Source organism: Akebia trifoliata, chromosome 7 (assembly GCF_017979445.1).
Source record: "Akebia trifoliata isolate Shusen 1 chromosome 7, ASM1797944v1, whole genome shotgun sequence".
Taxonomy (NCBI): Eukaryota; Viridiplantae; Streptophyta; class Magnoliopsida; order Ranunculales; family Lardizabalaceae; genus Akebia; species Akebia trifoliata.
Window position 1 is genome coordinate 1033959 of NC_141381.1, and position 13878 is coordinate 1047836.

General features: G+C 34.2%; 1 protein-coding gene across 1 annotated transcript; it reads left to right on the top strand.

The window, feature by feature from the left end:
- The first annotated feature begins 4165 nt into the window (after window positions 1–4165).
- On the top strand, window positions 4166–12531 carry LOC147397868 (succinate--CoA ligase [ADP-forming] subunit alpha-2, mitochondrial). Its single transcript, XM_086446932.1, has 7 exons — window positions 4166–4519; window positions 6337–6546; window positions 7091–7261; window positions 8117–8240; window positions 9247–9308; window positions 11033–11114; window positions 12171–12531. Exons 1-7 carry the CDS (start codon window positions 4301–4303, stop codon window positions 12308–12310), a joined length of 1008 nt encoding a protein of 335 aa, XP_086303058.1. The 5' UTR covers window positions 4166–4300; the 3' UTR covers window positions 12311–12531.
- The last annotated feature ends 1347 nt before the right edge of the window (window positions 12532–13878 follow it).

Below are 13878 nucleotides of genomic sequence, written 5' to 3' on the forward strand. Positions count from 1 at the left end.
CACAACCCACTATTGGTCGCTCCACATAGTTTCTCCAAATATTTGGAAGGAGAAATTCAGATAGTTAGATGAAAATATTACAATTTTTGACAATTTGAAAACAAGAGTTGAATTAAAAAATATTAAAATATTTATGAATATCGATTTTTTGATAGTACAGTTGGAGTACATACCCCATAAATATCCAAAGTATCCATAAATTCATTATTACTCATTTATGGGTATGGAAATGGGTCCTCCCCCCTCCCCGCCACTTGAATTGCTCTTATACCTTAGATTTTTAGGTAATGAGGTTGTCATTGGTCTAAAAATCCATGAAATAAAACACAACGGTTGTCTTCCCCCAATGTTGTTATTTTTTCACGTATCCTGAGGAATAATTTAAATTTTATTCCCTTTTCTTTTCTCCTTTTTTTCAAGAATACCCCTTCGACTTCATTTTTTTTAAATCCTCCGATAATAACCCTCTAGTTTTATTGCATCTACTACTCTACTCATTTTCTAATAATATCCTTCGACTTTATTATTTTTCCTCTTTTATCCACTTAACCCTAAGAGGATAATCATGCCGTAGGCATAGGCAAACTTTAGTGTATATAATAAAATAGGAAGGCTCGTTATCTTCTAACACAAAAAAGGATTGGGACTTATTCTCACTTTGAATTTTGAGAATAATTTTATTGTCTTTTCTAATCTCCATTTCCAATAATACTCCTCAGACTTTATTGCTTTTATTCTTCTACCATTCCAATAATACGCCTTCAATTTTATGTTCTACTTTTCCTTTTTTCTATTTTCTAAAAATACTGTTCCAACCTTACTATCTTTCCTCTTTTCCCCCACTTCTAATACTACTACTCCAATTGTATTGGATTTCTTCTTCTGTCCTCTTAACCCTAAAGAGGACGGTGATGTCGATAGGCTTGACACAAGCAACCTATAGTTCATATAATAAAAGATATTAGTGGATCCTACTCTCTTTATCCCCCACATAAAGATGGATTGAGATTTGATCTTGTTAATAATCTCGATGACAATTTTTAATTTTATTGTACTTATTTCTCTCTTTCATTACCAAAACATGGAGGGGGCGAAAGTCGACAGCTCACATAAATTATTATATTTATGTGTGTTTGATTGGCCAAACTTCAAAAGGTTTTGTCTCTCTCATTCCCGACTTGTTATGAGGTGAGAGGTAACTTATTATAAAGTGATAATTAATAACTCAATCTAAAAGCCAATGTAAATAAACAAATGACAATCATTTGACTTTATCTAGATATATTGATAGAAACCTAACCTCGACTTTTGCCAAACATCTTCTATTTTCTAACTAATAAATAGAGAAAGCATCCACAGATAAAACAATGAAAAAAATGGTGAAATCGTACCACTGGCCTAGGCACATGCACCACTTGATCTTGGTGGGCCACAAACCTACCAAATGATATACACCCCAATTCAAAACATAATCTAAACTAACAAAATGTTGAAATTAAAGTTCTCGGAAATCTAAAGGTGAATTCTAACAAGCAATCAAATAATAGAGTTGTACTTTTCATATCATCAACTATCAAATGTTGAATTTCAAAGAATCACAAAATTTCAACTTGGGAGTCATGTTTAATGTTTTTTTATACAATAAGAATAATGATAAATTGACTAAAAAAAAAACTCAAATATATTAAATTGACGTGGAATGTGCACAGAACCATATATTTTTTTCCTTGTGTATATCAAGGAAAAAATATATGATTCTATGCACATGCCACATCAGTTGAGTATGTGTTTCAGTCAATTTATTTACATTGTGTTTGGATTGAGGGAAGGGAAGAGTTATTTTCTCTTCCTTTCTCCTGTTTGGATTGTTAAGTGAGGAGGGAAGAGAAGCAAAAAACTTAAAAATTTTGTTCCCCCCAAAAGTGGAGAGACGAGGAGGGAAGGGAAGAGACCATATTTTATATTTCAAAACTGTCTTCATTCTTTTGTAAAATTTTCAAAACAAAATAGAATTTTGTTTTTTAGATTATGATTGGTATAATAGTCATTTGACAATAATAATTTCTCTTCTCTTCTCTTATGAATCATAACCAAACAAGAGAAACTTGACTTTTTCTCTTCTCTTCTCTTTCAATCCAAACAGGGTGAAGAGAAACTAGTCTTCTCTTCCCTTAATAAGTTTCTCTTCCCTTCTCTTCCCTCAATCCAAACACAACGTTAGTGTACAATACTTGTATCTCGAGGAAATATCTATGATTTTGCTCACTCCACCACATCAATGCAATGTTTAAGGATGTTGTATGAAAGTAACAGATTTAACGTCAGATTAGGGTAAAAACGTATAAGAAGTCAATTTAGCATTTTTCGCACATGAAGGGTATGTTAAATTATCCTATTATTTTTTTGTGTATAATTTAATTGATTCGCCCGATCCTATTAGCAAGTTAGGGGATGACGCAACTCGATTAACATCTGATATGATTTTTAAAGAGAAAATTGCTTAACAGTCCTTAACACTAACTTTTCTTTCAATTTAGTCATTGACTTTTGCAAGTTACCAAAATAGTTCATTTAGTATATCCCTCTTTTCAAAATAGTCTCCGAACCTCACTCTAAACATTTCTCACGATTAAAATGTTGATATTGTCCTAAACATTTAAACTCATCATTTTTCGTTCAAAAAAATTGGATTTTTGACATCTGAATCAACTTTTGGAGACTCATTTATGATGAAAAGGATTTGAGAGGGAAAAAAAATCCATTTCAAGGGGATTTTTTCAAGCATTTTAAAGATGTATATAAAAAATTAGGTTTTTTTCAACTATTTTACTTCATTTTTAGAAGAAAATCGATCAAGGATGGTTCGTTTGGCTTTAAAACATCTACACAAGTCATTATGTCAAATTTTAAGTCGATCTTTCCATGTATTTAATTGAAAAAAACTTGAAAAAATGAAATCGGATGGATTTTATAGTGTTGAGGTCGACAATTTAAAATATATATATATATAGGGAGCGGTTCAGAAACCCCATTATGGTGCCACACATTTTTCAAAACATGGGTTACAAACTTTGGAATGAGCTGATTTTTTGTGAGGATGATCTCTATGATGTAGAGATCATCCTCACAAAAAATCAGCTCATTCCAAAACTTCTAACCCCATCACAAGTGATTTACAAAAATTAGATGGTCCACGATTCTTCAACTTGTAAACTTGGGTTAGAAGTTTCAAAATGAGCTGATTTTTGGTGAGGATGATCTTTTCACCGTAGAGATCATCCTCACAAAAAATCAGCCTATTCCAAAACTTGTAACCCCATCAAAAGTAATTTACAAAAAATGCATGGCACCATGTGTGGCACCATAAGGGGCTGTTGAACCGCCCCCAAATATATATATATATATATATATATATATATATATATATATATATATATATATATATATATATATATATATATATATATATATATATATTATCAAGGTCATCAGTTTTTTAATTATTGTCGTCCTCACTAATATTTTATTTTTTAATTATTGACCTCGACAATAAAAAATTTGGTGAGATCAACAATAATTAAAAAATGGTGATCTCGACAATGATTTTTAATAAAAGTTGTCGACCTCGACATTGTAAAACCAATCCAATTTTATTTATTTTTTCGACTTTTTCAAATTAAAATGCATGGAAAGATCGACTTAAAACTTGACATAATGACTTGTATAGATGATTTCAAATCAAAATAGTCATCATTAATCTATTTTTATCTAAAAAAGAAGTAAAACAATTGAAAAAAACATAATTTTTTACATACATCTTTAAAATGCTTGAAAAATTATTGAAAATGATATTTTTTTTCTCAAATCCTTTTCATCGGAATGGAGTCTCTAAAATTCGATCAGGATGTAGGAAATCCAGTTTTTTGGACGAATATGATGAGTTCGAATGGTTCGAGCAATTTCTACATTTCAATAGTGAGAAATGTTTAGAGTGGGGTTCAGGGATTGTTTTAAAAAGAGGGATTTACTAAATGACTATTTTGATAATCCGCTAAAGTCAAGGTCTAAATTCAAAGAAAAGTTAGCGCCAGGACTATTAAGTAATTTTCCCATTTGTAAAACATTGGAATCGTTATATGCGAAACGTATCTCAGTTTCGTTTCGCTTGTTCGTAGCGGAATTTTACGATTTTTATTCTTTTTCATCTTTTGAGCTTTTCAGTCTTCAACCCTGGCGTGCAAGGTCGCCGCAACAGACAGAGAGAGAGAGAGAGCAAAATCAAGGAATTGTGCACAAAAAAATGGCTCGACAAGCGACCAAACTCCTCGGCTCGATCGCTTCTAGACTCAGCCCTCGCAAACCCTTATTGTCACAATCTCAATCTCGTAATTTCGCGGCTTCTCCACCTCCACCTCCAGCTGTCTTCGTCGACAAGAACACTCGCGTTATTTGCCAAGGTATTACTGGCAAGAACGGAACTTTTCACACTGAACAAGCCATCGAATACGGCACCAAAATGGTATAAAAATCCTTCTTTTTTTCATCCATATTGTTTTTCTTTCATGGGTTTTAATAAACGGTGGATCTGAAAAAATGGGTATTTGTTATTTCTTGATTTTATGATGATTTTGGATATATTTTGTGGGTCTTAAAGTGGGTTTATGTTGTTTAATGGTAATTTGTTCTGTAGAATTGTATGGGTGTTGTGGATCTGTTTTTTTTTTTTTTTTTTTTTTCTATTTATTACGTTCTTGGATGTTCACCTATTTGTGGATCGGGATGTATTTCCCCTGTTTGCTGCAATTGTTTACTTTTCATGAACTGTCTCTGTGTGGCTGTGAAGCTTACCTTAACAAAGGCTCCTTAATATTTATGTCGTTTTACCTATAGAGATCTACGCATTTTAAAACGATAGAGATGGCTATATTTGTGATAGTTTACCAATGTATCTCTGATATTCTTCATTTTTTAAATATTATAGTTTATTTTTTATTAATAAAATTCATCTAATTATTAATTAGAATTATCAATTATGGATGAATCCGCATTGATGCTTTATTACGCTCTCTTTTATAAGATGATTCATAAACCATACATTTTTCTTTGAACTTCTCCATTAGTTGTCTGAGTGGAAATATTCCCTTAGTAGATTGACCGACCTCCTTGACGACAAACTGAATGGTTCTCTAACATATCTTTGTTTTTTTCGCTTAATCTTTGTTGCTATACTCTTTCCTATAATTTCATAGTGTGAGTCGTAAGTTTGATGCCTTGATAGTTTGTACAACTTTGTATATTTTTTTGCTCTTGAATATATAAGTGCCGTAATATTTTTTCTCCATTCGTGTCTGCAAAATATGATTGAAAACTTAGGTAACCACGACAATTCATTACTTTTCATGCATGTGTGCTCTTACATATAAGGACCATTTGCTTCTAATAAAGCCTACCTTTACTTTCTTTACAGGTTTTTTTTTCCACTTAATGTACCTTAATTTTACTGAAATATGTGTGCTTTGTGATCTCCCATGTGCCACTTCGTAGTCTTAGGCTTCTGATGTAGTATTCATTTGGCAATTTTTGGAAATAACTCCATTTTCTCTTTTTTTGACCATCTTTTACCAAGGGCCCCTCATCTTAACTCTTTTAGTTTTCATTGCTCTAATTCATGTGCTGACTTCTAGATAGAGGTTTCAGAACTCACTATTAAGATCAAAGTTGGGCATGGTCACTTGCCCCAAATACAGGTGCCTAAGATGATGATAGGTATCTTAGCCCAGTTGCTATTCAATTTTTGTGAGTCAATGGGACTCACTCCAAATATAGTATCTCTTTGAATGTGAGAAAATTCAGCTGAGATACACTTGTTTCAGTTGAGATTTTAAGCCCCATCAAGATAGCTGTTTAAATAGTTAACATGAATTTTCCTAGTGTTGTTTGTCTGCCTAGAGTCTATTATTTACAAAAAAAAAATTTTGACATGAGTTTCGTCATGCCCAATAATTTTTTTATCCTTGTTATGAGAATTAATGGTAGCCTGTCAATGCTCTAGAGTAGATTAGAGACCAAATCAATTCCTAAATCCTTCAAGCTTCTCCTAAACCCTCTCGTGTGGAGTTGTCTACTTCAGAGTGATATCTCTACTTCAGAAATCATTTGTTGCTTGTGTTCTTTTTTCCTGCTTCCAATAGGATTGTTGGAATTGTATCTAGTGTTCTTCAATGTTAACATCTCAGGGTTTGTCTATCAAAATAAGAACAATAATGATAATGATGGTAATGCAAGGTTTGCTTATTGCAGAATTGTATGTTCTTTATTTTTTTCTCATTGAAATAGGTTGGTGGTGTGACGCCAAAAAAAGGTGGAACAGAACACTTGGGACTTCCTGTTTTCAACTCGGTTGCAGAAGCAAAGGCCGAAACAAAAGCAAATGCATCTGTCATTTATGTTCCTCCACCATTTGCAGCGGCAGCTATTATGGAGGGCGTGGAAGCTGAGTTAGATCTTGTGGTTTGCATCACAGAGGGAATCCCTCAGCATGACATGGTAAGCTATATTTTCTCATTACCATCCATAAGATTTTTTTTTCTTCATACTTCATCAGATATGCATGTGGACCCTGAAAAATTCGTTTTCCAACTCTCTAGGATGTTAATATTAAATTTATTATTCATCTTAGATCATACTGATGTGAATTTGAGGAATATAACTAGTACAAGTATAGTAAAAGCAGTAACAAAATGGAATGTGAGACACTTATTATTATTATTATTATTATTATTGTTGTTGTTGAGAAAGAAATCCCGAGTCAAGTGTTTTTCTAATTATATCCACGCGTATTAGTTCCCGGTGCAATTACATACTCGTGTATTAGTGTCCCGGTGCACTTGCGCACTTGATAATATCACCAAAATTATTTTATTTTCTTTTAATTTTCTATGCCATTAGTTTCCTTCCAAAGGTGTTTTTATTTTTTGACTGCTAATTCAAAGTATCATTCTATCCCATTTTCTTTCTCTATTTATTTATTGTCAGATTTGAGTTTCATTTTTCCTTCAGTGATCTTGAAGCAAATACTTGTGAATTCTAGGTTCGGGTGAAGGCTGCTCTTAACAAACAATCCAAAACTCGGCTGATCGGACCAAACTGCCCTGGTATTATCAAGCCAGGAGAATGTAAAATTGGAATCATGCCTGGGTACATTCACAAGCCAGGTCGTATAGGAATCGTGTCTCGATCTGGTACCTTGACATATGAAGCGGTAAGATTCCATATTTGTACGGGTACCACCGAACTCTACTATCTTGAACATCAATATAAGTAGATGATCCTGAATTAACCATCCGATACTTGACTTCTTCTTCCTGCACTGTTTGCCATATTATTTGACAACCCATAGAAGGCAATACATTGGATAGTTAGGATCACCGATTCCATACCAATTTTTGCCAATGAGATCTCCTTGTCTCATATGTGCCATGCATACATCGTGATAAATTTGGGGGTCCAACTCAAAACCGATTAGCAATGAGTGGAGAGGCCCAAGAGCTTGTAAGGAGAGAGACAAGGCAATGAGTGTCCGATGTGGGACTAAACTCAACATGCCCCCATACATGTGGGCCAGACTGAGCCAACGCATATGGAGATATGAATTGGGTGACGTGGAGGAGAGAAAGGCCCGCTTTGATACCATGATAAATTTAGTGGTCCAACTCAAAACCAATTGGCAATGAGTGGAGAGGCCCAAGAGCTTATACGGAGATAGACAAGGCAACGAGTGTCTGATGTGGGACTAAAATCAACACATTGGAGCATTTGGTAACCTAGAGTGTGTTTTTGAAGACCGCATCAAAACCACACATTCCCATTGGACCGCGTGTATTGAAAGGCATCTCCCAATGTGAATAACATGGGTATTTTTGGAATTTTGGAATACCCTTCACTACTCGTGGACCAATGGATATGTGTGGTCTCAGTGGGTCTCCAAGATGTCGAACTCTCCAAAGTTGCATTCGGTAACCTGTCCTTTCATATCTGATAGTTAACTTTCATCTTTCATTGTATATGGCAATGCTAATTTTATGGATTATGATTATACTTTTTATATACTCAACAGGTTTTCCAAACAACGGCTGTTGGCTTAGGGCAATCTACGTGTGTAGGTATCGGTGGTGATCCTTTTAATGGGACGAACTTTGTTGACTGCTTGAAGAAGTTCCTCGTAGACCCTCAGACTGAAGGTAAGCCATTCGTCAATATGACTTTAATCTCAATCCAATAACTCTTTTTGAGTTCCTTAGTTCTACTATATTTCTTGATTAGAATTCAGAGGAAAAAAAATATAGTGAGAGTCTTCTATCATTTAGTTTAGTCATCCAAGAACTTTCCAAAATGAACATGTTTTTTTTATCTGGACCTTTTAGTTGGTGGGTGGCTGTTGATTTTTGGTAGGCAGTGTCACCGAACTCACTCTAATTGGATGAGGCATTTTGTTCAATTGCATTTTTGTGGGATTGCCTATCTTTACTATTATAATGAGAGAAGGGGGAAGTAGAAGTCTGGATACCCATTTATCCAAAAAAGGTGGAGTAGAAGTGGTTCGACACCAAATTTTGGATCCCACGAATGCTCTCACCTTTACATTTAATCTTAATATAATCGGGGGAATTTTAGTCTAAAACCAAGAAATATGTAGTCCATGACCGTCTAATCACGTTGTTAGTTTTCAAAATTACAAAAATATCTTTTATACTGTGTAATATTGGAAATTCCCCTTTAATCAATGTTTTAAGTTACAGATAAGCCCTTTTAATACATGTGCTTTTGCACTTGCCACCTTCTAGTAACTTTAATGACTATCAAGTGGTTATTTGGCCAGGAACGTACACTGATTTTTGGTTATGGTCCATCCTGGATAGGACCATCAGTTTTATTGCCTATGGCCCACATATATACTCTTTGGCTGGTTAATAGCTGACTACTCCTAGCATTTGTATAGCCATACGTTATAGAGGTGTATCGTCTGTGTGACCATCTCTAGATACACCTTTATCCTAAAAAACAACATTTTTGTTGGTTGTCTACCACTTTAATGTTTGTGTCTGTACTCTTGTAATCTTTTCATGTCTTTTTGAACAAAACTTCGTTTGTTGCCAATAAGATCAAAACAATAGATTTAATTATGACCCCCAAAAAAAAAAAATCTACATCCACATGGTTTTATTGAACATGGCATTTGCATTTCAGGAATTGTTCTTATAGGAGAGATAGGAGGAACTGCAGAAGAGGATGCTGCAGCCTTAATCAAGGTACAATATCTTGCGATTAATTAATTTGTAGAAAAGATGACCCTAATGACAGTCTCACAATTGATGTACAGTTGTACATGGAAAGGAGTAAGACCTACCCATCTCATGTCTCATGGGACCCACCCTAAGATGTCCGATATGTATAACTACATACATTGGTATGAGAAATGGGGGACATGGCTCCTAGTTTCTGAAGTCCAGGATATTGATATAAACATGATATGTCTTTCAATATCTTGGTGCCGCTCTGTATCTTTTATCTTTTGCATGCTAAGTGGCATTTTTTCCCATCATGGCAAACGTGATGAAATTTTAAAATGTTGCAAAGCTTTTTACAGTATCACTTGCTATAATCTATGTAATAAACACTGGGTCCCACTCTAGCTACAGTTGTGGGGGATATACATCCCACCCTTGCTATAGTGGAATGGGGTCTACACTATCCACTTTATTATCTTTCCTCTTCACTCCCTTCACCTTTATTGTCTTTCTCTCTTCTCCCCTATTTTTTAATAATATCCTTACTTTTTACTATCTTTCCTCTTTTTCCCCTTTAACCCCCAAAGAGGATACCCTTGCCCCTTTACCCTCTTTCTTGGTAATACCTCTCCAACTTTATTATTCGTTCTCTTTTACCCCCTCAACCCCAAAGATTTTTAATGATACCCCTCCAACTTTATTATTTTTCCATTTTTACCCCCTTTAACCCCCAAAGAGGATGCCCATGCTATAGGCACAGGCAAACTCTAGTATACTTAACAACACATTTGTTGTTTACAACACCGACAGAATATTTGTTGCTAGTTCAAATATTAATTAATGGTACAATCGGAAAAGCAAGATTGTGATGAAAGTATCAATGCAGTATCCAACATGAATGTCAGCATCATACTGTGTTGATATTGGGGTGGTTGTCATATTGAAGGGTCCGAGCATTCATAGGACCCACCTAAGATATTTGTCATGCTAAAAACCACTCTTAGCAATTCTATCTAATGTTTGTTTGGGTGAACAAAACACATAATGTGACCTCATCACAATCACATTCTTCTCAATATAATCTGGTGGTGGTCGAGGCTTGTATACGATTTCCCATGACTTACGATTAGTGATATTTTTAGTTTGAAGGTCGTCTGGGAGTGATTTTCTTGCCTTGAAACTCAACCCGAAGATCGACTAACAAGGCACTGATGGGATCTTTGCTTTGCAAGCAAGTTTCAGAACATGAATTCGTTCAAGTGACAGATTTTATTTTTTATTTTTTGGGGTTTGTGGATAAATGTCCGATATTTTCTTTTTAATAGTGGCATATATTGAGATTCCTTACAATATTAGTCTTGAAGGGTATTCTGAGTCTTGAAAGATATTCTGCCTTATGTTCACTTGTGGTGACCATCTTCTTCCCATCAACATATTTGAATCTAAGTTTTACATTGCTATTTTGCAATATATATTCTTCTAAATATTTTTAGGACATGATTGCGATTTAAGTTTGGGGAAGAATGGGGGGGGGGGGGGGGGTTGGGCTTGGTTGGTCCCATCATGAATTGGAGTATGCCACAGGGGTGGTGATGTTGGTTAAAATGTGAAAAAATGGCCTCCTTTGGATTTAGTAGTTCAAACTTGGGATTGTCATGCAATTTTCTCTTTTTTCCATGTCTAAAATGTTTACTAATTTTCTCATGTGTGGCTCTGATATGTGATTTCATGTAACTATCAAACAGGAAAGTGGGACTGAGAAGCCTATAGTTGCATTTATTGCTGGACTCACTGCTCCACCTGGTCGTCGTATGGGTCATGCTGGAGGTATAGTATTAAGTATTAACATCTGAGTACTATACAAATCATTGAGCATCATTTGTTTTTGCATACGTACACTTCACAGATTACTTTTGTTGACTCCAATATCGTCTGATATATATCTTGTTTTTCTCCATAAAAGGTGACGAAATGTTAAGTGACTTAAATTGGTCTAATAATATGAAAGTGTGAATTGGACATTCCGAGTCTTTTTAGGTAAGTCTTAAGATTTCATCAAAACAAAGAGCAAACACGACTGGCAAGGAAGGCCTAGTAGATCATCCTAGAAACAACAAGAGAAAATGAAAAAACAAACCAAAAACAAGGCCAAGAAAACCAGTCACATACTACCTTCTTTGGTACTCAAGTTGGTTTACTTGGTATGGTAGAAGCTTGCACAATTTATAAAGAGAGCTGCTATTGGCATCCCAACTTTTACTTATTACACCACAATTTCTTAAATTATTTATCACGCCCCAATTAAAGATTAAAACACACTATCCAAACATTACAAAGACTTGTCTCAAGTTATTATCTCAACATTACAAAACATTATAACACTCATTCAAACAATTTCAGTAGTTGTTTACAATTAGGATTAGGCTTGTATAAAATCCAAAACATAAAAATAGAAATCTAACAAAAAAAAAATAGAAGTGCTTCTATTGGCACCCTAACTTTTACTTATTCTCAACTTTTTATTTATTTATTTTTAATGGGGGTCTAATATGTTAAAGTTATGGTGCCAATAGCAGCTTTCTTTATAAACCAATACCTGATAGTGGTACATAAAAACTGCTAGGTTCACCGTGTTTATTCTATGTAATCTATAGTTTCTAATCTCTCATAATGACACAAAGTGTTGGCAACGCAAATCATTTTCGGCCATTCGATTCTATTTCTATCTAGAGAATAGTACCAACAATTGACTAAATCTTATCCCAAATCTTTTGGGTTGGCTGCATGAATTATATTCTTGTTTCAACCGTAAAACTTCTACGTTCTTCATCAAATGTTCTGATGTATTTAATTTTTGCCATTTTGTAATGTGGTTGTATGCAGCCATTGTGTCAGGTGGGAAGGGTACAGCCCAAGACAAGATCAAGACCCTTCGGGAAGCTGGGGTGACAGTGGTTGAATCTCCTGCAAAGATTGGAGCCTCGATGCTTGACGTTTTCAAACAACGGGGTCTAGTAAGTTAGATTAGAATCACCCTGGTCCCAGATTCTAGAAATGGTTTTATTTTTATTTTTTCTAAAAAATATCAGAAACCACCTGAAATTTTCTTTTCTTCTCCAATCTACTTGTTATCAATTGGGGTTTTAGTACTTGATTAGCCGTTGAGGTTTTGACCGCGATAAAGTTTCGGGGAGATATTTTTGGGTTGTTGGATATTCAAATAAAATGTCCGAATTCAAGATGATTCTTTTCCTTGTGCTACTGAATACCCGTAGATGCTCGAAATCCTCATAGATTCTTGTTACAGCTTTTGAACTATGTTGAGGTACATAGGTTGCAAGGATGGGGTGCGTTTGATGCATGTCTGTTGACACAGAGAAACTAAACTTATTGGATTGGTGTTGGATCAATCATGATAATATGTTTGAAATATATAAATGATGTATGTTTATATCAAGGGTGGCATTCGGAGGCCCTAAAGATGGCCAAACAGGTTTTCAATATATGGGTTAGAAGTTTCAGACTGCACTCATTTTTTGTGTGGATGATATTTATGGTGAGGAAGTCATCCTCACAAAAAATCATCCCATTTTGAAACCCCATCAAAAGTGGTTTACCAATAATTGTTGGTTCATGATTCTTCAACTTGTAGATTGGGGTTAGAAGTTTTAGAATGGGCTGATTTTGTGTGAGGATGATCTCTATGGTGCTGAAGTAACATTGAAAATGTGGATGTGTGTCAGAGCCGTAGATGATCGAGATATGAGTGAGATATCAATGAAAGCATTTACGACTCTTAAGACACGAGATCTCGATGAAAGCATGTACGGCTCTGACACACATCCACATGCTTTCATCGAGATACAAGTGAGATCTTGATGAAAGTATTTATGGTTCTATTTATCAAAAAAAAAAAAAAAAAAAAAAGTATTTATGGTTTTGACATACATCTACGTCAGAAATGTCCCTAACGATGTACATTTTAATATTACTTAAACATTATCTTGCTGAAAAATGTTTGGTACAATGTTTTGCTCTCTTTAGGGCCTCGAACGCTCCTCATTATATTTTATTTAGATGTGTGATGTATATTATAACTTCACGTAACGAACATCCTTATCATACTAGTAGATTGGCTGTGTTGATCAGACTTCGATTGAATTTTGTGTTGATTTAGCCATGAAATCATTTGAATCAATTTTTTGAGTCACTAGCAAACTTGACCGAGCTGTATTATAAAATTGGACGAATTATATGGTTTTATTTTTTTGAAAATTAAAATATTATACAATTAAATATATTTAGTTGACTTTTTATAGAATATGATATGAGTTATTAAAAGGAAAATGGGTCTTTAGCTCGATTCCTCAATTTTTTTATTTTCATACAAATTAATCAATTTATAACAACTAAAAATTTATTATTGAAGTAAAAGAATTTTTTTTTTTTTTTTTTTTTTTGTGATTAAATGCTAATTCAATTGATAATAATAATAATAATTATTATTATTTTAGATCTATATAATAAAACAAGACGATTGTCCCTTTTATACCTCAACATAAAGAAGGATTGAAAATTTTCTTTCTCCATG